This window comes from Necator americanus, chromosome IV (genome assembly GCF_031761385.1).
Source record: "Necator americanus strain Aroian chromosome IV, whole genome shotgun sequence".
In the NCBI taxonomy this organism is placed as follows: Eukaryota; Metazoa; Nematoda; class Chromadorea; order Rhabditida; family Ancylostomatidae; genus Necator; species Necator americanus.
The window spans coordinates 4,197,510-4,222,680 of NC_087374.1; the positions used below are offsets into that span (position 1 = coordinate 4,197,510).

Below are 25,171 nucleotides of genomic sequence, written 5' to 3' on the forward strand. Positions count from 1 at the left end.
ATCCTCGATTATCTGGAATATTTAACCCGTACACCATAAATTTGAGTGACTGCTTCCTGTAATGTTGGGACCTTCAACGGTTGTAGTCCTCTTCAAACATGAATTCTATTGCCTTTCCAGTCTGTTGTTGTGAGAAAGAAACTTCCAGTGTTGTTAAAGATACAGTATTAATTAGTTTATTGTCAATGGGACCCTTGTGACAGAGAAATAGTGAAGTCGGTATATGTCGATTTTTACAAAATCATTATGCTGATGATCAGGCAATAAGAGTCTACAATCTAGTTTAGTTTACTCTATTCTTGTAGGGACCAGGTACGTCATATGGGACACTTGCTGGATGCCTGTACGGTTCAATTTTTTCTTGAGATCAATTCTAAATAGGAATTAAATTTTCTTACACGGGATGATGAACATATTTTAAATAGCAGCAACAATCAATCAATAATTGTCGTCAATACAATTACTGTCTTTATCCCGTTTAAATTGGCTCATTCTTGCTACCGGTGTGACACTACGTCTTTGAAGTCGATTTTCTGCGAGGTTCTGGGGTCTTGGCAGATCCACAGTAGCGGATGAGTCACCCTCACCCATTTTGGAAGAGGAGATCATCCGCGATTCTCGCTGAAAAAGCACATACAATCGACGTTACAGTACTTTCAGTGGTGCTACCGCCTGGTGATTTCACAAATTCTGAATAATCATCGTTTTTCTTAAGAATGTATGTCTTTCATTTGATATGTTACCAGAAAAATGGGCTCGAGAAAAACTAAAATAAAAAGATAGAATTGCTTATTAAAGGTTACCTCGAAATATAATAGTTGGGTCAAAACGAAATGAAGAACAGTGCAATTGCGTACTCGGCTTCTCTCGAGGCGGTGCGGTGGAGCATAGCGGTTAGGAGCGCACTGGAACCCTTGCTGGTACCACCCATCACTGCAGTTTGCTACGGTCCCACCTCGGTCCCAACTACTGCTTCCATCGCCCCATTTCGAGCGCGTACGCAAATGCACCGTGCTTCATTACGTTCTGACGCAACCATATTTGTCAGGACCTACCTTAAAAGCCTCTCTGCGGAAATGCTCTTGTTTTGCAGTCTCTATTCGTATCCAATGCGGTACGTCAGGTACTGCGAGGTCGATGAAGATTTTCGACGCAAGAATAATATGCTCCAGTACGACAACGATCAGAACCTAAAAAGGTGGATCCGAACTTTGTAACGAGCTGTTTATGGTCTTAAAGGGATCATTTCTGGCATCGTCGCTCTTAAAGGCAGCGTACCACGAATCTGAGGTGGTGCGGATTTCAGGTGGAGTATTTGTACTCGGGATAGTAGATTATGGAGAGAGGTGTGATTCCGTCCATTTCTTCCTAATTGCCGTAAAAAACAGCGGGGAAGATGCGGCGCGTGCACAAGACTGGCGCGCTCCAACCGAACTCGTTGTGGAAAATAGCGCGCCGGAACGCCCGAAACCGTATTTTCCGGGCCGTTTTTTTCACGGGAATTAGGAAGAAATGGACCTAATCACCCGCTCCCTATAATCTACGATCCCGTATACGAATACTCCACCTGAAATCCGTACCACCTCAGATTCGTGATGTGATGCCTTTAAACTTTATATTCGCAAAAGAAGACTGACCTGTCCTCCCCAACTCAAATCCGGATATATCCTTTGCACCAACCCTGACTGACCAATCAGAGCACAATTCACCATGACACCGACCATTCCCAGCAACTGAATTTTTTTTTCTAGTTTACGCCAAAGCAACGATCAGAGGAAAGTTGTGTAGTTACTCAATTTGAAAAAAAAAAAAACTCTGCAATGTAGTTGGATCGAAGCGATCTGAACGATCAATTGTGTAAGCGGATCCATTCGATGCGAGACTATTGCTTGCCGCAATCGGAGTGAAGAGATGAGTAAGGTCCCACCGCGATCGAAGCCGCCAGTTCCGCTGAGCCGTTTTGAGCACAGCCGCTTACGCAACTGTTTGTGCTTCAGGTCGTTTTGACCCAATTAGATGTATCGCTGCCATTTTGGACCTTGGACTTTTGCGGTAGAAGATGTTAGCGAGGGACCACAGCCAGGACACAGTTTTTTCCCAGAGCTTGATAAGATTTTTTTCCCGGAAAAAAGACTCACTTCCATTGCTTTTTGCCATGCTCCGACATCCTTGACTTGCCTTCCGAATGGACGTTGAACTGTGTTGCACAATTTGAACGCGTCCACCCTTATCTCAACCACGTTGTTCACAACAGCGCATAGGGCAGCCAGGGGAAATGCGGGAGAGAAGAGGAGCACGTAGCCGAACTGCAAGGGAATCCGTTTTTCACAGCATCATCATCCAGATGAATCCTCGCCCTTACTTGAATAAACATTTCGAGATAGTCGTCGAGTGGGCGGTCGTAGACAGCCATCAGACTTTCCAGCTCGGCCTGTGTCAACTCCGGTGCTAAATAAAAATTAATTGTAACATCTCCTGAGCAGTAGCCCGGAAAAATATTTACCTCCTGATCCAGATGGCTTGAATTCTGGTAGCGGTAATCTTGCAGAGCGTTGAGCTTCGTCACCGGCGAATGTTTGATTCAGGTTCTGAGAGGAATTAAGGATAAAAAATTGTGAGGAAACCCTGCATACCCTATGGGATTAACAGTGCGTTTAACAGTTAATACAGTACAGTTACATAATACAGTACAGTTTTTACAGTTTAACATTTTTTGGTCCCGTGGGACCGTGTAGTCCACATGTGGATTACGGTTGTTTTTTCTAAATTTAATTCAACTATATTCCCACTTTTTTGTCACTTTTTCTTTTCGAATAACTAAATCAGTTCCAATTGAAGCTATATACTGCGTGATCCGTGCGTGATTTCTTAAAATTATAGTTGAAATTTTTGAAATTTCAATTACAATAAAAATAAGATGTGGGCTGAAGTCGCGGACGGAAAAAAGGTCCCATTCCCTCATGGCTAATTTTATCGAAAACGCGATTGTCGTCAACGTGATACGTCAACGTTTCACCCGGTATAGGAGTACTGAGAATTTTTCGGGTAAGAAATATTTGTAAACTAGTATTTTTGCTTTTATAATGGAATGTCTTGTTTTTTTAATTCAAAGTTATGCTTTTTTCGCACAAAATTCTCCTACAATAATTTAATATAAATATTCTATCTGTAAAAATTAAAAAATAAAATAATAATAAGTGAGAAAACCTGCGTACCTCCAGAAGATGCAGCTCATTTTCTCTTCCGGCCAGCCTTCGCTGGGAAAACCTCTTTCTAATTCCTTGGCTCGAAGAAGGTTCTATCGTAAAATACGGTCGTGTTTGTTGTGGAGCCTGAAACCGTCTCGCTTAGCCACACAGACAAATGAAAATCACGTGTTGCAGTATCGGGGCGAACCCTCAGTTCACTTCCACTCAAATTGTTCTTTTTTCTAACTTCTTCAACATGACGACGAAGGCTTGTGTTACTCATACTCCTGAAATTTGCAGCACTACATCAACACCAACAGGAAAGAATGTGTATAGTCGTGTCCCCGAACGACATGAGGTGCGGTGTAATTGCACGAGTAAGCGGTTGCGCTGGCGCAACGCGGCTTTCGACAGGTCGCAGACGGCGTGCGCGACCGACAGCTTGGCAGTTTGCCGGAATTTGCCGCGTGCTTCCGTTTGATCGATATCGGCTGCAATTTTTTTGTTTGTTTTCTTTTTTTTTGTTTCTCTTCCCAGTTTTTTTCATCTTTTTTGTTTTGTTTTCGGTATTTTTGTAATGTTTACCCTATTTGTTTTCGTTGCAGAGATTTGCTTTCGTTTTCGTTTTGTTTCTGTATTCTATCTGTACCATATACCTGAACGAAAATTATTTGTGGCTCAACCGTATGCAACAAATAATAGAAAATAATAATAAAATAATTTTAAAAAATAAAATAATTATATTAGATTAAATAAATAAAATAATGACAAGTAATAAATAATAGAATAGATCTGTACAACAAAAACAAATACGAGAAAGATAACAAAAACACAAAAAAAAAACAAAAGATGACGAAACTAGAAAGAAAACCAAAAAGAACGAAAACAAGCGAAAAATTCCAGATATTGATCGGCCAGCTGTGCCAGACAAATTTTGGCAAGTTGCCAAGCAAACCGCTCGCACGCAGTCCGCGAGCGATCGAAAACCGCATGCTCCGGCGCAACTGATGGTGCAACTACACCGCGCTTCACGTCGTTTCGTCCTGACTATACAAAAAAAGTAGTCTAGAGTTACTTTGTCATTTTGTAGGTAAGCTGAGAGAGTTTAACCTTTTCTACCAGAAAAGGAACAACCGTTTCCATAACGTTCTGCGTTATTTGTCGAGTAATAAGCAATGTGGCTAACGTCTGAAACAAGCACGAACTTAGCAGAAGGGCCAAAACCAATGAATGAATTACTAAATTGTATACCTCCTGAAGTCGTTTCATATCTTTGAGATAAAAAGCGATGTAAAATAATGATCCGAATGCGGTTACAAATTGAAAAATCACAATTTTACTGATCAAGAAGTCTTCGTACTCATCATCTGTGCGGTAGTTCTCTGAAACAGATATATTTGAAGGCCGGATATCGTGAATCTGAGGTGGTAAGGGAATCCGCAGGAGAAACTAGAGACGGAGATCCGAGACGGTTCCGCTCATCTCTCATTGATTGTTGTAAGGAACGGCGTGGGAACCGCTTTATTTCCTACGAGGTACGTTAGAACGAGCCTCTGTGTACACGTTCCGGTCCCCTCAGCAACCTTCTCACTGCTTTTACTTGAACTGGCTGGTGAGTAGACCTAATCTATTTTCGACCGCTCGCACCTGGATGCGGCGCGTGCAGCAGAATGGCGCATTGCGACTGAAGTCTTCGTAATCACGTCGTCTTTTACGCCATTTTTTACGACGATTAGTGAGAGATGAGCGGAACCATACCGGATCCCGTAATCTATAACCTCATCTCTAGCTTTTCCCTCGGATTCTCTCAGCACGTCAGATTTGTGGTATGTTGTCTTCGATTTCACGTTTCGGGCAAGTAATTCTTCAAGGCGACTCCGAAAAAGGTTTTTTTTTTTAAGTTTAAGTTTTTAAAACCCGAAGTATAACTGGTTTCAAGTCCTTCCGGAATGATATGACACTTAATAATTAGTAATTAATCGGTCAACGATCCGGAAGTGCCGTTGCAATTATTTCCAAATGAAACTTATGCCTAGTGAATGGAATTCAAGGAAGTCATCGAGTCTATTTCCCCTCAAATCAAACCATTAAAGGCATCACTCCACGAATCTGAGGTGGTACGGATTTCAGGTGGAGTATTCGTATAAGGGAAGTAGATAATGGAAAAGGGGGTGATTCCGTCCATTTCTTCCTAATTGCCGTAAAAAACGGCCCGGAAGATACGGCTTCAGGCGTTCTGGCGCACTATTTTCTACAAGGAGTTCGATTGGAGCGCGCCAGTCTTGTGTGGCGCCGCATCTTCCGGGCCGTTTTTTACGGCAATTAGGAAGAAATGGACGGAATCAGCCCCCTTTCCATAATCTACTATCCCTTATAAGCATACTCCACCTGAAATCTGCACCACCTCAGACCCTCGTGGGGTGATGCCGTTAAATGGAAAGAACGTAGCATACGTGAGATTCCTCTTCTTAAAACTCCTTCCGTTATTATTTTTCATATAGAACACAATTCACGTTAATTTTTAAGAGTCAAAGAAGATCTATATTATTTTCATTGGCAGTATTTAAGCGACCCCAAATTTAAAATCTCACCAAAATCGTTGAGAAACAGCGCTAGCTGACGATATAACTTGTCACTTATCACAATCATCAACGCGTAAACGACCATTGGAAGGTAGCAAATCCAGAAAAGCAGTGAACTTTTACCAAAATAACTGTAATACTGCGATAGATTTTTTCTCAAACCTTCACGAAATAAAAATCGTTGAGACGACACTCACAAATCCGCTGCGTCTTGTACTTGGAAGACCATAAGCATGGTGGCAAACATGAAAACGACACAAAGTGCCGTTAATGGATATGTTATTCCTGAAATATTGTGTTGGACAGGAGGTTTTATAGTTTTACTATATATTCTTTAGATTTTTTCTCGATTTTTATTTTTTTTTTAACCTAACCCTAGCACCTTTCACAACCTGAAGAATTTCGAAAGAAAAAAGAGTAACGTCAAAAACTCATTAAGATCCAGGGTAAAAGAGAGGAACAACATAGAACCTAAGAGGAATTTAGCGTTGTTCAAGTGAAAATTACAGAGGAAATAGAAAACTGTGATTTTTCCAAGCACTTTCCACGACAACACTGGACCTTCAGCAAAAAATAGGTAAATAGTCCATATGAAACCGCAAAACAACATGGAACCTTCAGCAAAAAAAATAGATAAATACATAATAAATAGATAACAATAATAAAATAAATAATAATAAAAAAACGATGATGAAAAGATAAAAAGAAGTTCAAACAAATACACTACGCTATCCTGTTAATAAAACTTTTTAGAAAAAAAAAACACACCGTATCGAACAATGGCATGTTTCCAAGGTGGATAATACGGCTCGACACGTCCCGAAACAGGATTCGGAGCAAAATATTCGCCCTGTAAGATCGAATTTACAGAATTGTGCCTTTCTCAGACGACAGGGGAAGAAAATTTGCTTCATTCAGCTAGAAAAATTCTTACATAAACCGATACCTGAAACTGTGGTCGTGGATCTTGGAGGTAGGAATCGCAATTGTTGTCGTACGTTCCCCATCTGAACGCTAATTCTGCCTGTTTTCTCTTCCATGATTCCAAATATGCAGTCGACCAAACGCAATTAAAGAAGGCAAAACAAACGAAGCAGATGTCGTAGAAGAGCTGGAAAAAAGGAGATTTTGATGTGTACGAATTACCGATTCCATGAAGTACACGGAAAAAAGTGGATTTTTCCCAAATATGTGTACCATAGCTTCAAAAATGGCTCATTTTGTAACGGCTATGCCTCTTTCTTCGTATAGCAATCGATCAAATATGAAGCGAAATAAAACATCGAATAGAGCTAGTGGCTATAAATAAATATAGAAAAATAAAAAATAAATAGGAATAAATAAATAAATAAATGGATGTACTGCAATTAGTGTGAATCAGAAGAGCTAAAAGAAACGGGTTTGTTGGCAGAGTTAGGAGATGGATTGATCTTAATAAAAAAGAATTTGTTCCGGTCCTTATTGAAAAAAAAAACAAAATTTGATACACGATTCGAAGACAGAGAGGGCAGTTTTTTTTCTCAACAAGCATTTTTATAATCTTTTTTTCCCAGCTTTCCGTGTGAATCAATTTTTCCCGGTCTTTTAATTTTAGAAATAACGCAACTTGACCTAATTTTTTTCGAGAGATGATGAATCGAATTCATAGAATTTCATGTACAGAAAACTTTTATAGCCGTCGCCTGCGTGGAGTTTCATGAAGGGCGACTTAAGGCGACAGTGGATTTCTGAGTGAAACAAAATGAAAGCGGATACGGCGTGAATGTGACCAACCTGGGATGTGTTCTGCTTTACATCCGGTTTTGTTTTGTAAGCAAAACCAACGAAATACATGAGCAGTCCTGAAAGTAGAACTAAAGTGAAGTAAAGTGAACTGAAATGGAAAAAGTTTCGTAGAAATACAGTACAGTTAAAACTGTAATAAATGAACCTCGGTTCAGTTATGTAAGCGGTTGCGCTCGAAGCGAATCGGTGAAGCTAGCGGTTGAGATCGAGGTGGGACCTACAGGGAAATGCAGCAATGAGTGGTCCTAGCTAGGGTCCCTCTCGATCCTTACCGCTACCGTAGAGTTCCGAGCGCAACCGTTTACGCAACTGCATCAAGCTTCGTTTGACGTTTTGACTCCGCCAAACCGTTCGGTCAAAATCTGTTGACTTATGGTGCAATATCGCGTAAGCGGTCACGTACACAGAGGCGGCGAAGTTCCCGACTGCTCAGCATGAATCCTGGGCTTATTATTACCGCAATGTTACTAATGGGTGGGTCTCATTCTGAGATCGTAGCCATTTTTTTACCAAATGTGAGTTGAAAACGCAATAGAATCCAGGGCGGAGATCAGGAATATTTGATCGGGGCTCTAGGAAATCAATGCTCATGAAAGAAATCGTGGTACACCGTTGCCATTCGATTCACGTTAGTTTCTATCCACGTTCTACATGGATCCGGCGCAAAGTTCTAATATTAGATTGACTCATAAATAACTTCGTCTTGTTTTCCATACATCTGTGATGATTTTATTTCATTTTCATTCATTTCATTCATTTTATTGTGATTTTGAAGTGTTGAGCTTCTTTGCTAACTCTCCCATTGTTTGACGTGGATTTTTTTCCCAATACTGACCTCAAAATATCGTCATCGAACTCTGGAGGGCCACTCCATCTGGTTCGTCTTTCAAAGTCACATCCCCGGGACGGGAATTTGACAAACCAATTTCCAACTGCCCTATCGATTACCACTCCTTCGCCATACACACTGGATATTTTCCGGTGGGAGCAGCATTTGTAAATTGTTTAAATTCCCGCACCATCACATGAGGAAGCTGAATTTTTTTCTGATTCTTTATGTTTAAAATTAACAAAAATTCCTTACCTTACCTACCTTACATTTACCTTTTAGCTTTCTAATTTTTCAACTTTAACTTTAATTTTCATTTGATTAACGTGCACAAGATTATACGGCTGTCTAAAGACTACTACAAAAGTTCTGCCTTTGTAGCGATAACAAAATTCCTTCTTTAGGAAACGTTTAGTAAACAATAACAATAGGTACCACGCACCCGGGGGAAGTTATTTTTTACTCAACCTTGTTATTCTTTTGATATCTATTGATCCCTATTAGATGCGATAGCGTGGAAGAGCGGCGCAAAAACCTTGTATCTATCATCTATCCTAACCTAATAGATATATCATTCATCTAATAAAATAAAATAAATAATAATAAATAATAAATAATAATAGTACTAAATATTTAGTAATAATAAATAATTAATAAAATCCACCTAGTGAAATGATGTTAACTTTTCGATCCCGCATGGGATCCTTAGTTACGAATTCTCGATCTTACTATATAATTACCCTCACGAGTCACATATTGTTGGTGTTGGTAGGAGGTTAGAGGTTGGTAGCAAAAATAAACAAATAAAGACAACGTACCAAGCAGGGCAGGAAACCATAAAGCCGTGGTCAAATGACCCAACCATGAGAAGTACATCGCAATTTCCGTACCGAAATAATCACGGATCTCATCGAGTGGTTGTTCATCTGTGAAAGTTTCTCATTCTTTTAAAATTATCCTTTTATTATCTATTCTTATTCTTTTTTTTTTATTATCTCTTTTTGTGTGGCAGGCACCATGAAACGTCGTCAAAAGTTCCATGTTTTTGATTGTTTTTACTGCCTATTTTTTTAGTCTATTTTTATTTATTTATTTTTATCACAAACGCTATAAAACTGACAAAACTCACCAATCGACAGTACCCATTTGTGTTGTAAATGTTTGAGGAATTCCGAACTGTGCAAAGGGAGCATGTTCTCGATGAGATTTGCCGAAATTAAGCGAGGAACTGTAGATTATCGATTTAATATGAAAGGTTTAAGGTGGAATTGGCGATAGCTCTCACCTACGGCCATTCCCTCTCGTATCCTCACCTTTTTCGTCGGTAACTGGAGCGTTAATCCTCCACTTGGTGCTCGTATCATATCGACAAGCTGCTTCACTGAAATTCAGCAGTAATTAGTTGAATTATTGGCTGCGTCTTCGAGAACAATTCGCGTAGATCATTTACTTTAAGTGCAAGAAGGACAAGGAATTAAAGGTATCACCTCACAAATCTGGGGTGGTACGGATTGCAGGTGGAGTATTCGTATACAGGATCGTAGATTATGGAGAGAAGGGTGATTCCGTCCATTTCTTCCTAGTTGCCGTAAAAAAACGGGCCGGAGCGAGCGTTCCAGCGCGCTATTTTCCACAATGAGTTCGATTGGAGCGCGCCAGCCTTATGCACACGTCGCATCTTCGGGGCCGTTTTTTTACGGCAATTAGGAAGAAATGGACGGAATCATCCTCTCTCCATAATCTACGATCCCGTATACGAATACTCCACCTGAAATCCGTACCACCTCAGATTCGTGGGGTGATGCCTTTAAAGGATTAAGTCACTGGCGTTAATCAATCCGCTTGGGAACTAACAACACGTTTTTGACTGCAGTTCGGTTGGGGTTTCTGGAATAGGGTTTCTGGAATGGGGTTTCTAAAATGCGTATCTAGCCTATACAATGACTTGCGGGGCCCAGGCGATGTATCAATTCAGTGTGTTTATTCTCCCAGAGGAGTCTGCCACCAATTTATCGACCCTGGAGGGACGAAAGGCTTGGTTTCCATTAAGGCGGTTTCGAACCATCGACCGTGTGGCCAAAACGGAAGTCAAGGGATTGAGGATTGAAAAGTGAAGATCATCCGTTTAGCATAGCGTTTGGCGTTTGACAAATGAGTATTTTGTGCGTAGTGTTAGCAGCTGAATGCAACAAAGACGAACAATAATTTTCAAATCCTCTGTTTTTTCTCTCTTTTCTAATTTTTTTATTATTATTTATTTTTCCCTCTTTAAAATTTTAAAAATTTTTCTAATTTTTTTCTTCAAACAAAAGTTCTGAAGTTTCTGTGCTGCATCATAACTCTGCGCCGTTTTTCATGGATCCGTAGACGACCTGACAGAAAAAAGTGGTTTCTCGTATTTTGTCACAGTATCCGGAAGTTCCAGGATCAACTCACCAATAAATGCTCGTTCCATATCCGTTAAAAATGTGTTTCTTCCCTCGATACCGGAAAAACATTGCGCTTCTTCGAACGAGAATTCTCGTAATCCACCACCAAAACGGCTTTTCACTTGTTTTTTAATATGGCATAGTTCAGCTCCTTTCAATAAACTAGTAAATAGAAAAATTACCACAAATACACAATAATAGCCGTAGAATAACAAACGAAAAGCCACCTTTTATAGTTAGCCGTCAAGTACAGTGCGTAACAATCCTTCAGATTATGATGTCGTACCTCTATTCGAAGATGTGGCTCGTATGTTTTAATCTAAACAAAGCCCAATAATTTTTAACTAGTAATAATTTTCAGTAATTTTCAGTTATTTGAAAAAATATTGAGTGGATTCATCAAATGTTCTGACACGTACAAATGTGTTTTATTTTTTTTAAATGCACTACTAGGTATATGTGAATAAATAAATGAGTAAATGAATAAATAAATAAATAAATAAACTCACAATATCGACCAGCCAAGAGACTACTTGTTGCATATTTTCCTCCTCCTGATTAGACTTAAATGTGATAAGAAGATCACAATGTGCTGTGGTCGTTGCATACCTTAAAGGAGAAAAATTCATTCAGGTAATTTCTCCTAAAAAAAAGTCTTTGCATATCTTTCTTTTTCCAATTCCGATTTCTTTTTGTGTAGTTTGCATATCTTTTTTTCCACTTTTGATTTTTTTGTATTCTTGGATTCGCAAGGTGGCTCTATTCCAAGGACCTTTTCCCACAACCCCACAACTCCTTTCCATGAATAAGAAAAAGAATGGAAGCCCACTTTAAATTTGTTTCGTTGGTGACGGGTCCCCTTTTTTGTTTCATATTACTTTCTTAGTTATTTTTTAAAATATTAATTTCCCTTTAAGAAGAAACAACTTTCTCTTAAAAGCTTTCACAGAAATTTCGTTAAACAAGGACAAGATTGCTAAAAAAAAATTGAGTCCAAATAGATATGCGTCCGACATTTTTGTATATCTAGTCAGGAAGGATGGATTCAAAAAGTTCCCCAGCCGAGAGTTCTAAAATCCCCCACAGAGATGGTTGTGAGGGACGTTATATAAGAGCCTCAAATTCTGTTATTGCTGCAAGGATGAATCCCAGGAGAGACGAGCATAACACTGCAATCATGACGGTTGAGCCTTATCAAATTCGCCGGATTTTAGTTGGCAAAAAGTCGAAGCTGCTCTTTGCTTGATACGATAATTCCATGTCGTGAAAAAAGTTCAAACCTGACGAATTTGTTTACCATGTCGTCAAAGAAACTCAATTCGCAGACTAAGGCTGAAGAGTTAAAAAAAAACATCGTTTCCAGCAACGAAAATAAATTTGATTTTGATGAGAGAATCAACCTGACGTATTGTTGACATGCTATGCGTAAATAAACAACTTTTAAAGAAGATTTTAAAGGTGGATTCATGGTGATCGTGGAGAATGTTTTTTTTTTGTCGCATAAGAAAACAACATTTGTTTTTATCGACACCAAAGTGAACTTCACCGAGTAGAAAATGGAAAAATAAGTAAAAGAAAGTGAAAAAAAGAAAAAGGTGAACGGGTTTTCTCCATATATTTTATTTGTTTTATTATCATCATACGTTCTGATTATATATTATTATTTTTTATTTTTCATGCCATTCTCTCAAAAAAGCAAAAACGTTTACCTAATTTTTTATAAAAAAAATGCATTTGTGGAATTCAGATCATCTTTTTGTAATCTCACAATTTTCGCGTACATTTTCTTAGCGTAATTTCCTCTTATCTCTTTCCGTTGGAAAATTAGACAGTCGAAAAGCTTTTCCAATTTATATTCACTCATTGCGTCACAAAACTATTGATCACACTTTAATTTTGACTCAACCTTCCCCAATCTCGTTCTTGTTCAATTCAATTTCGTCGAAGCCTCCTATTTGGGCTTTTTTCCCTCATACGAAACCTCACTTTCACTCAATTTTCTTGGAGGGCAATGAAAATTTTTAGGAGAATTGTTAAAGAAGAAGCGAGACAAATCAAATAAGAAGGGATATCATCGATGAAGACATGGAATTTAAAGTAGGTATACCTTTTTGCTACTCCTGAAAACATCCATGAATTTATGCGAATTTTAGAGATGGCAAAAAAGATGAAAAATAAATAAAAACAAATAATATAACGTATATAAATGATACGAATCTGTGGACACTTTTGAAAAAAATGCGGTAACATTGAAGGTAATGTCAAAGAAGAGTTGAAATGAAAGAAGGATTTCTAAGATTTTGGAATTCTTGGCACTAGAACAAGCAGCCTTTGGATCTTTCAGATCCTTCACCCTTGTCAAATTTTAGATTCCTAACGTTATAGAATTCTATAAGAATGAACCCACGGGTTTTTTCTTAACACACTATACGATGTAACGACAACTCCTACCTCCACAGATCGCTACTGAGCGCGAAACGTTGTCCTTCGATAATACTCTTCTGGATCAGATCACCAACTCGCATTTGCATTGAGCGTAGAGGACCTGAAGCGAAAAAAAAAAACCGACTGATGTGCTTGAAGAAAAATTCTGCTTTTCTTTCATCTATACTTTCTTACGATACTTTCTTATATTCACAATCTTTCATTCCAATCATCTTTTTTTCCTATACACTCTTTCTTATTCTTTCCTTCCGTCTATACTTTCTTATTATTATTGTTACCACATTCATAGTACTTTCTTCTACTATTCTTTCTTATTTTCCTATTTTTTTACCTCACATTCTCATTAAGCAGTTAGAAATTACTCGCTCATAATCTGTTTCTTATAGGAGAATCCGGTGAAAACTAGTTATTGTGTGTTCATTCATTCATTCATTCATTCATTCATTCATTCATTTGTTCATTCATTCATTTATTCATTTATTCATTCATTCATTCATTCATTCATTCATTCATTCATTCATTCATTCATTCATTCATTCATTCATTCATTCATTCATTCATTCATTCATGTCCCTAACAGTCCCTAACACCTTCTCTGTTATATTATAGAGCAGTGACAACATTTATATATATTATATTATAATCAATATTATAGTATATTATAGTATATCATATTACAATCAATATTATAGCATATTTTCTCATTTATATATATATATATTGCATTTATGGAATTTGTATATTTTCTCTTTCTGACACGCAGTGCTCGTCGCCAGCAGAGAAATGAGCTAACAACATCACTGGTGTGTCAGGGGATGTAAACAGAGTTCGCGGCCGCACATTCGGCACTCGGCTCTACGAACTGGTGATTATTGATCACGCTGTCTTACTGAGACTTTCCACTATCTATAAGCATGATCGATAGTCACCAAATTCATTGAGCCGCAAGAGCGTGCCGCAATTGCGGTCATGAACGTAGTTGTAAGCGTAGCGTAATGCATTAAAGCAATCTTAAATAGTTAATTTTCTTCACTTACAATTTTTACACAGCATTTTTTTTATTACACACGATTACATGCATTGATTATTTTTACAGGATTTTACACAAATCATTATTCACTTGGGCGAAAAAAAACACATGTAAACTAGTTTGAAACTCTGGGAAGAATTTGTTTCTGAGAACAATTCCAATAATCGATTTATCTTTCTCTCAAAAAATCGAATGCATATTGGTTTGAAGCACAATTAATGAAAGTTGTCTGTCAAATTTTAAAAAAGCACACAGAAATAAAAAATAACTTAAAATTAAAATTAATCTATTATATTAAAAGGAATAATAATTAAAAATTAAATGATTTATTTGTATTGTTTTAGCTACTGTTTTTGTATTGAAATTGAATATCAGTTGGACAAAACAGCGTAGACAGCGGCATTTGCTCACTAACCCCTTAGACGATGTCACGGTTCAAAAGTATACTTTTCAACGGTCGTTTCACATTATTGTCCTTTTTTTCCTTGAAATTTCTCCTTTTCACTTGAAGCACCTAAAGACAGCATACCATGAATCTGAGGTGGAGCGGATTTCAGGTGGAGTATCCGTATACGGGGTCGTAGATTATGGAGACGGGGGTAGCGCCGCTTATCTCTCCCCGCATCACCGCAAACAGCCGCCTCCAGAATGCTGTTTTTTACGACGTCATCTTTTACAACGCTCCACCCATTGCACCGCCTCCGCCCTGCGATTCGTCGAAAATCAATTCGGACTGCCCCGATAGGCTGTAAGAGACGCGAGGGTGGCGCGCTGCAATAGAAGGTGTCGTACAAAACAGTATTCAGGGGTCGGCTGCTTCCACTGATTCAGGGAGAGATGAGCGGAACCAGCCCGATCTCCATAATCTACGTCTCCATATATGGATGCTCCACCTGAAATCCGTACCACCTCAGATTCGTGGAGTGATGCCTTTAAAATACTCATTATCTTTTGGAATAATATCGCACACAACATGGAGCAGGAAAATAAAAAAGGTGAACCGCATCAGGTCCGCAGAAAAAAAGCGAGCTCTCGTCAATGAGTTAAATAGAGGTGTTAAAGCCGCTGAAACTATTCGTAACTGATGTGATGAGTAGGATAAGCAAAAAATGAGATAAGAAAAGTTTAAACAAACAAGATGAACATTGAAAAAAATAAACAAAGCTAAAGAAAATAGAAATAAACAGTACTGGACACCGAGAAAGTTATTGAAGGATATAATGAACAACAGAATCAGTTATTGATTAATTCTCTGGAGCTTTTTGTTCAAGGGAAAACTCCAGAGGATGAATTGAAGTGTTCAGCTCATGACAATTGACAGACCATTGTGTGTGAGATCGGTTTTCTGACGTCAAAATTGCACTTTTGAAATGCAACGAAAAAAACAGAGAGGAACTTGCAGGTGTTTTCCCCTTTGCAACTTTCTCATACACACCACAAATCGGAATTTTAGTAGCGCGATCACAGATCGATTAAATCGGAAAGCGCGATCACAGATCGATTAAATGTAAAAATCAAAATCATAAATCATAAAAATCTAAAAATCTAAAATAAAAATCATAAAATAATGAGTTCCAGAGGAATTCTGGACGAGGGTGTTGAAAGTCTGCAGAGGAATGGAGAAAAAAGAATGAAGAAAAGAAGGAGAATATATTATTGTAAATTGCAAAAATAAGTATAGAAAATATCATTCACTCGGCCATTACATTTTAATGCTTTGAAAAAAGAGTTTTGATAAAATTAAAGAACCAAAACATCACTTTTTTATAGAACAAAACTTCTAAGTAAGCAACATGAGAAAAATTTTCAAATTTGAAAGGAATCTTGGATTTTTTTTCAACCCACTAGCTAATTATTCCACTCGGCTACAGTAAAATCAACCGTAGTTCCATTTCACAATGAGAGAAGGAGAAAATAGAAAAATTGAAGAAAAAAAAAGAGTTATTGGAATAACAATCCTGCTATAGTTTTGTCTCGAAAAGTAGACTTTTTAAGCGAGTTAGCTGAGAAATTTTCCGTTGTGAACGCGTTGAACTTTACGGACTACGGGAAATTTTGAACGTTCTTTTGTCCTGTTTTTTTCTTTCTTTTTTTTTGTACGTTTTAAGAGGCATGTCACCTCATAAAATGCATTTCCAGCAACTTTTACGGTTATTTTATGAGAAAAGCAGTAAAATAAGCAATCGGATACTTTGTGGTGGAATCTTTTATTGCTTTTCACCATACTACAGCAGCTTTCACTCAGTGTAGGCTCACATGCAAGAGAGGAAATTTTCCTCTGTGCTGATTTAATCAAAACGTCTGTCAAACTCTATATATTGATATATTTACATGCATATAAGAACTTTACTTGTGAAAAGCATAGGATTTCGAATGAATTGCTTACAGGGTCAACATTTTTACAAGCTTCAAAGTTCTGGAAGTGAAAAAAAATAACCGAATTAGTCAATTCGTTTGCGGAGGAAATGGATTTCAGAGTAGATTTAATTTTTTTGTTCTTTTTCCTTCTAAAGAAACTTTCCGCATTTTTCTAGGAACTGCAGGATGAACAACAAGTGGTTGATCGTTCAAGCAAATGTACCAATATCCGACCGAACAAAAAATACTCGTATATTGTGTGAGAATTCAGTTCTAAGTATCCTGAAATCTTCGTTCCACTACCTGCAGCAAGGAGAAAAAGAGAAAAAGTAGAGAAAAATAGAGATAGAGAAAAAATTGCAGACTAATTTCGAAAAATTGCAGCAGAGGCAACTTTTAGTGTTTCTGCTGCTTCCAGCTGTTGCAGATCTGAGCAAATATCGCTTTTACTCATTTGTTTCACCCAAACAACTTTAATATTTCCTAAAAATTAGTGGATAGGTGTTTGAAGTTCCGATAATAGAAAAATACTCGAACTAATCAGTTCGATCGTTGATAAAATGAATTTTAGAGCAGATTCAAACTTTTTTTTTTCAGAAGTTTTGTGGAATGAACAATAATTGATACATCGCTCGTTCAAGTACGGACATGAATATTCGACTGAATGAAAAATATCGCATACTATATGAAATTTTTCATCTAAATCCTCAGAGAAAAATATTCGTCTCACTACCGGCAGCAGATTCAATTAGGAGAAAAATTCCAGTGAAAAAATTCCAAAAAAGAGTTGAAATTGGAAAGGTTTTGGTAGAAGAAATTTTTGGTGCTTCTGCCGGTAGCAGCTATTTCGGATCCGAGCAACTACGGATTTTACTCATTTGTTTCAACAAACGATTCAGATTCAACATCAGGTTTGCTCTTTTTTGCCAACAACTTCAATATGTCTGAGAAATTTATGAAAAGATGACATTATGATCTCCGGTTGTCGACTAACATTTTAAGGAAGTGGTCAACATTGATCAACATCGAGGATTGATGGATAAAGCGAGAAAAAAAACGAGAAAAAAAGATGTTTACATACTTATTAACGGCTGCACAGCTGTCCTTCACAAAACAGCAGCAATAAATGGATAGTTCAATTAAATCCGTACAGTTGTACTAAATAAATAGAACGATGCGGATATGGTGGATCTATTCCACATAGTTGGAGCTTCATTTAACGAAGAGAGCCAGAGAGTGAGCGAAAATCGATAGCCGCAGGCCTCATGGCATCTATTAAATGCTCGTACGTAGTCAAGTAGCCGTCTCGCATTTACGTCCAGGATTTTTTTTTTCTTCTAGTTCCACACTCATTTTGCTTTCAACTTTTCTTTATTTGCAGAAGAAAAAAGAGAATAAGAAGTCAAAAATGAACCATTAAAATTAATTTCCCCTCGTACGTTGTCAAGTAGCCGTCTAGTATTTACGTCCATGATTTTTATAAATTTTCTCCTAGTTACCTTAATTCGGAAAATAAAAAAAAAATAAAAAGTCAGAAATGTACCACTTAGATTATTTTCCCCTGTACGTAATGAAGTAGCGATTTCGTATTTTTGTTCAGGATTTTTACAATTCAACCCAGTTTTAACCTTTTCATCTTCATTTGAAAAAAATCCAAAAATGTACCATTTAGATTAATTTCCCCCGTACTTAATCAAATAGCAATTTCGCAATTTTTGTCCAGGATTTTTATAATTCAACCCAGTTTTAGCCTACTCTTTATAGCGTTCACTTATGTTTATTTAAAAACAAAGAATAAAAAAATCAGAAATGTGACAATGCAAAGCAAAATGTCAAGATCCTCTCTTCTACACACATGGAACTCTCGTTTGGTCTCCGAATGTTGTGAGAGATAAAAAAAAAACTTTTATTTTCAGAATTCTGTTAAAATAAAATAAAAATAATTCTTTTAACTCTTTTAATTTTCAAAATTTCGTGAAAGTAAAATAAAATCAATCTTTTAATTTCAGAATTTTGTGAAAATAAAATAATAACGAAATAATAATAATACGAACTCAGTTGACTCAATTGGGAGACCGCTTCGTCCTCGGAGCTCTCGGATGAACTTTCATAGCGTGTTTTAACGATCCGTGGTGGTTTGCTTGTACAACTTCGACTTCGTGTTCGGACAAGAGGTGGTCTGCCCGTCGTCAGCATCCCTTCAGCTAAATTAATCCCGTAGATCACAATTTCCATGCGAGCGAAGTGCACAGAATCCACTTTAAGCGATTTATAAAGCCAAAATGAGGGATATTATGAGTAGAATGAGGGTCCCATCATACCAGAAAGAGGCGATAAATGTAGAAATGCTACAATGTAGTGTTAGAATGTGGGAGGAAAAGCTGCGAGAACATGTCAGCTGCCCTCAACTCTTTTCAGATGTCAGCCTGTTGTGCCCCCATCAACAACATAAACGTTTCTCATTAATGATTTCTCATTTTCTGGAAGGGTTAATTTTTCCCTGCGTAAACATCTGGAATCAATTTCTTCCGCGCTGCTCTACTCTCCTGAAAATTTGCACTGAAAATTAATCCCTAGCTCTTTTTTCACAGCTCATAGAATTGCCTCTAGAAGTACTAGAAGTCATTCTTTGCCTCCTTTTCACGGAAATTATATTCATGACTTTCCGGATGGATTTATTCTGAAGAGAATGTGCCAAAAATCTCAGAAGATTCGTTTTTCAGAGTTTTTTCCCTCACCTTCACCTTTTGGTCTTCTCATCTTTATGTTTTCCGCTGTTTTCCTATCGAAAAAGCACAGAGTTTACTGTATTAGAAATTGGTGCACCCGTCTATCGTCCAAATTTGTAGAATTTCTATTTTTTTTCCATTTTATCCCTACCTCAGGTTACAAAAATGATGGAAACATTTTTTAAAAATAGTTTTCGCTATTTTTCATAAACTTAGGCATGTTCTGATGCTTGTTGACAGAGTATTTCTGCAAGAAGTTCAACATAGACGTACGAATCTAACTTCAACAAACGATGGGACCCTGTAAAAAGGATTTTGCACAATAAGCAAAAATAAAACGTCCCATCATACACCATATATCTTTTTAAATTCCAGTTTCTGAGGAAAAAATTTAACTAAATCTAGGATTACAGTACATGATTGATTATTTTCTGGATTCGGTAGCGTTTATTCCAACGAAAACTAGTTGAAATTATTATTAGCTCAACTTAAGGTATGAAAAAAAATTACGAATGTCACAGTTTTCTTTTTTTTTTTCTTTTTTCCGCCCTACTCAAACAATTCCTCATTCCAAATGTGCTCGGTGTAGTCACCTTGTTCGAGTTTTCTGCTTAGAAGAGAAGAAAATGAATGAATGAATGAAGAATGAGGAAATATTCCTCCGTATTTTTTACGAAGTGTACCACGTGGACCACGTATGCTAGCAGGATTATTGAAAATTCTTCAAATGACATATTTTGCTCTGTTTCCAAGGTAAAGCTTTTTTTTGAAAATGTTTTCTATTATTGTGCCTACGAGATCTATAGTTGGAAAATATATTAGCCTGACGTTTCTAGGGCCTTGATAGAATACTCTGGAATAAATATAATGCAAAATAAAATACAAATAAAAAACATGGAATAAAGATTGTTCCGATCAAGCTCACCATAGGCCTCCGAAAAAGGTGGAAAAGCGGAAACGTCAAACTAATAAAAGTTCCATCTAAAATCTAAAATTCTAAAACCTACAAGGCAGACTAATAGAAAACATGGACAGAAGCTGAAGTTCTGTTAGGGACCCAAGAACTTTCAAACTGTTGTTTTTTTTTTAAATGCCAGTGCCGGCGTTTGCATCTTCTCGGCTTTTTTTTATTTCTGGAGGGAAAATCGCCCCCAAAAACACCGGGATCAAGTGAGTTGTTGCTCTTCGGAGCGACTTTTTGGACCAAAAGATGAATAGGAGAACAATTAACAGAGACCAACATCAACGGAGAAAAATATAAACATGTAAACAAATAAACTACAACTCAGCATTGTAATCACCATCGAACACATGTCACCAGATCAACACAATGGTCGAACAAAGAAAATAATGAGAAAAAAAGAGAGAAAGAAAGTAAAGTGAATGATAAGAGCAAGGGGGAAAATAAAGCAGTGTAAAGCTGCTACGGGACCCAACGGTGGAAAAATTAATCTCAAAGGTAAAGGTGATTTCAAACACAAATCGACAGCTGTATGTCGAAGGATTCGATTACACAACGGACTTATTATACACGGAGTTCATAAAGTGCATAAGGTCCCATAAATGAAAAAAAACAGCGTAAAAATGGCAGTGGCAATAATTAAGTACATAAAGCGCACAAGGTCCCATAAATAAAAAAAAAACAGCGTAAAAATGACAGGGTGACAATAATTAACTAATTAGTGGCATAATTAAATATAGTATAATAAGTATCGTAATATAATCGAATATGATTTAAATATATATAAATAGGAAATGCAGTAAAGGTCTTGAAATAGTGTTCGCTCGAAAAATCCTTTATAAATAGGAGATCAATCAATATCAATTTATGGATGCAGGCAGTGATTTTTTTCCGTTTTGTATAGATAGCCATCAGTCATGCACATGCAGGACAAGCATCTCTATCCAGAAAGAAAAAATCACTTGACGGAATGATAAGAATTAGATCATCCCATAAATACTGCGGATTTTTTTCAAACGACACTGCTCTTCCGTATTTTGTATGTATTTTTGTATCTTTTGTATTTATTTATATCCAGATCTCTGATTGTGATTCAACCATCGAAAACCAGAACGATTAAAAAGTTCAAGTTTAAAAAGTTCTACCGTAATGTCATGTAAGACCGATTTTATCGATCGTTGTATTAAGGATAAGGGTATTCCAAAATCTTCAAATAACTTATAGAAGGGTTTTAGCTTTTCAATGTTCAAATATTCAGCAACACCCAATTTTCTGGACACCTACTGTGTGTAAATTTTTCTTTTCTTTTATTTTCTGTTCTAATATTTCTATTTCTATTTTTTTCTATTTTATTTTTCATATTTTCTCTCTTAAATAAATAATAATTATAAATTCTGCGTAATGATGCTAACGTAAGGCGAGTTTAGCTAGCACTAAAAATATCTTTGAAATCCGACTCGTGAAGGTGCACGGAAAATGGAAAAAAAATAGAAAATTTGAAATAAAAGAAAAATTTCGAAAATACGAAAAAAAATAATTTAAATCTTTAATCTTGTATCTTTTAACACGACGGACAAGTGAATTTTGGACGGAAGGCGTTGAAACTCCTGCCCAAAGGAAGAAAGGAATAGGACCTATAAAATAATTGAAGATACAATTTAGATTTGAGAAAAAAATCCTGTTTACCGTAGTTTGCATAAATAAATAAATATAATAATGCATAAATAAAAGCATAGAATCCAGAAGAATTATTTATGGGATGACCCAATCCTAATCCCACCACACTACTCCGGCACAACTGCTGATAACAATGAGAAATGTGTGTTTTTGCCACCTGCTTTTCCACTAACCGATCCGTTCCGTGAAGGATAAACAACAACTGTTTGTGTATGTGTGCGTGTGTGTTTTTCAACAGAATCCATTATCGAACAGTGTTATGATAGAAAAAAAATCGATTCAGAACCACATATATTACGACCATAGATTACAACTGAATTTTATCATTAATTCGATTTTATTTATTTCAATTTTCTAATTCTCGTTTTTAATTTAATTTATTTCAATTTAATTTATTTTAATTTCTAATTTTTATCTTTAGTTTGATATAGTTTCATTTCTTTTTATTCCATTTTTTTTTTAAATCTCACACAAACAGTATCGAAAGATGTACGCAACAAACAAGGATTTCGGTCACAGAGGTCACATTAATGTTAATCGTCATTGATCTGATAACGTTGTAGTAAGTTTTAAGGTTTTTCATACTAGGGAAGTACTCTAGTGACCAATCCACACCAGTCTATGATTAAATATTATATCTGGGTCAAAACTACATTAAAGGCATCACCCCACGAATCTGAGGTGGTACGGATTTCAGGTGGAGTATTCCTACGCGGCATGGTAGATTATGGAGAAGGAGGTGATTTCGTCCATTTCTTCCTAATTGCCGTAAAAACGGTCCGGAAGATGCGGCACGTGCACAAGGCTGGCGCGCTCCAATCGAACTCCCTGTAGAAAATAGTGCGCCAAAACGCCTGAAGCCGTATCTTCCGGGCCGTTTTTTACGGCAATTAGGAAGAAATGGACGGCACCACCCTTCTCCCCATAATCTACGAATCCATCCCGTGTACGAATACTCCAAATCCGTACCACCTCAGAGATTCGTGGGGTGATGCCTTTAAGTTGGGTACAGTTACTTTAACAGTTGCGATTGAATCGGGGCGGTGAATTTAACATCGAAGTGGGACCCTCGATAGCAGGATTAGGATCGACGTGGGACTATTGCGAGCTGTAACAATGAGCACACAGACCCAATACGCCAAAAATTAAATTATTAATTTAGCTAAGGTGATACGAAGATGTTAAAGAAATATAAAAAACATAAAAATAAACCTTAAAAATCACGCTCATTCGATTGATTCCGTTTTGAGTCTTAATTTCATGAAATTTGACACTGTAGAATGAGCCTATGATTACTGCTTAACTATACTCATTTGAATTTACCTTTTACGGTATCCGAGGTATCGTAAGCTTTTTTTGGGATCATACGAAGAAGAAGTCAGTGAAGTAAGTTAACTTGAACTCCTAAATATTTATCTCTGGAAAAAACAAACGCTTACAAGGCCACACCTCAAGCTCCCCTTTCCCCTCCCCAACTCTCCCCGATCGGTGGAGTTAAGAATTAAACAATGCGTCAACACGTTTTACAGCGATTCGTAATCGCTGAGGTTTTAGATCGGGTGTTTACCGATGTAATATCTTGTGGAGGCCAGATGATCATGAGTTGTGTTTTTTTTCTCCCAGATAAGTTGTGAACTAAATTATCAGCCCTGGAGAGATAAAGGTCTTGGTTGGTACCAGGGCGGTTTCGAACCCGTGTGGCTACATCGACTTCTTACCGACTTCCCTTCATCCACGTCGGCTATACCTTACTAGTTTAGAACATAGAAATAGGTTATGCTAAAACATGACCCCATTCTATGCTCTTAAGACATCAAAAGGTATTTCATATCCAATTTATAGGACTCAAGCACACATAGATATTCGCTTCAATATAATCGCTATTCAATTTGAAAAAAAGAAATCAGGTTTACAAGAGAGAAAGCCATGGAAAATGGCTGTTCCCGACATTCACATTTGTCCGTTCAGAGAACAGTTCAGACCTGTATGTCCCCGAAAAACCAAGCAATAAAACGTGTCAACATTATTATCCTCGGTCGCTCATTCACTTGGAACTAATTGTTAGGAAATGTTACATGCTACCAAATTATTCCCTCAGGTAAAACGTTCTCGGTAACCTCGTATGAAAGGGGGAGTTAGATAAAAAAAGTAAAGGATAAAGTGCCTGACGCTAATCAATCCGCTCGGGATCCGCCTCCACGTCCACTTCAATTCAGAATCGTTTGAGATTCACGAACGTGTAACTGGTCTATACAATGATTTGCGGGGGCTAGCCGAAGTGTCAAGTCAGTGTTTTTATCCTCCCAGACAAGTCTGGTACCAACTTATCGACTCTGAGGGGATGAAGGGCTCAATGAGCACTGGAGCGGATTCGAACCTCCGATCGATCATGCTACAGCCACAGCGGAACCGCTTGCCAATTGCGCTGGACCGCCAAATGAGATCAATATGATATCCATCCACAATTTTACGGTAGACTATCACGTTTAAGTTCATCTAATCCATCAAAATAAAATGAATTAGTTGTTAATGGGCAAAATCCACGAATAAATAAAGATGCTACAAAGATATAAAGATGAGCAAGACTCTTTGGAAAAAGCAGTAATATAGCATACCTGTCATAAGCAACACAACGTCCGCTTTTTCAAGAATGTTTGTAAAAAGTCAGCCAGTGAAATACCAGCATTTCCTTCATAGGATTCCAGTAAGGTCCCATCTTTGCAGCATCGTTCACTCAACTTATGCCCAAAGTCCTCTTTTTTATCGATGAACTTGCACTTCGAACATTAGAACACATAATAATCACTCAATACTGATTTCATTAAACGGCTTCAAGAATAAAACTCAATGCAAGCTCTTTATTGCGTTTATTTATGCCTAAAATGAACAATCTATCAAAATGTTCACTAAACCTCTGGAAGGAATCTGAGCTGTATGATGAGGAAATCGAAATATGAAAGATTCCTCTCGATGCCGCATATATATTATATATGAATATCACCGTAATCACTTAACATGTGTACAAGATGAACATCGATACGATCTATAACGAAATTAGAAACGAAATGAAACAGAAGTGAACAAATAACGATCACAATCGTTCGGAGGACAGCTGAATCAATACTCTCAAAGAATTCTGAACGTTCTGATAATGAATA

The 25,171-nt window shown here is 37.3% G+C and overlaps 1 protein-coding gene across 2 annotated transcripts; it reads right to left on the reverse strand.

The window, feature by feature from the left end:
• Positions 1–438: 438 nt before the first annotated feature.
• RB195_000352 (uncharacterized protein) lies at positions 439–24,635 on the reverse strand (the record flags this gene model as incomplete). Of its 2 annotated transcripts, XM_064196635.1 has the most annotated exons (24): positions 439–621; positions 1,056–1,190; positions 1,638–1,733; positions 2,139–2,306; positions 2,363–2,448; positions 2,504–2,588; positions 3,216–3,332; positions 3,397–3,475; positions 4,264–4,376; positions 4,440–4,570; positions 5,780–5,901; positions 5,968–6,055; positions 6,539–6,620; positions 6,717–6,881; positions 7,544–7,611; positions 9,203–9,310; positions 9,514–9,612; positions 9,670–9,765; positions 10,821–10,975; positions 11,041–11,132; positions 11,323–11,422; positions 13,265–13,358; positions 18,701–18,850; positions 24,629–24,635. In XM_064196635.1, 24 exons carry the CDS (start codon positions 24,633–24,635, stop codon positions 439–441), a joined length of 2,619 nt encoding a protein of 872 aa, XP_064052515.1. The 2 variants fall into 2 exon arrangements, with proteins under 2 accessions (XP_064052515.1, XP_064052516.1); XM_064196634.1 differs by lacking the exons at positions 18,701–18,850; positions 24,629–24,635 and having other exon boundaries at positions 13,265–13,344.
• Between the last annotated feature and the right edge of the window lie 536 nt (positions 24,636–25,171).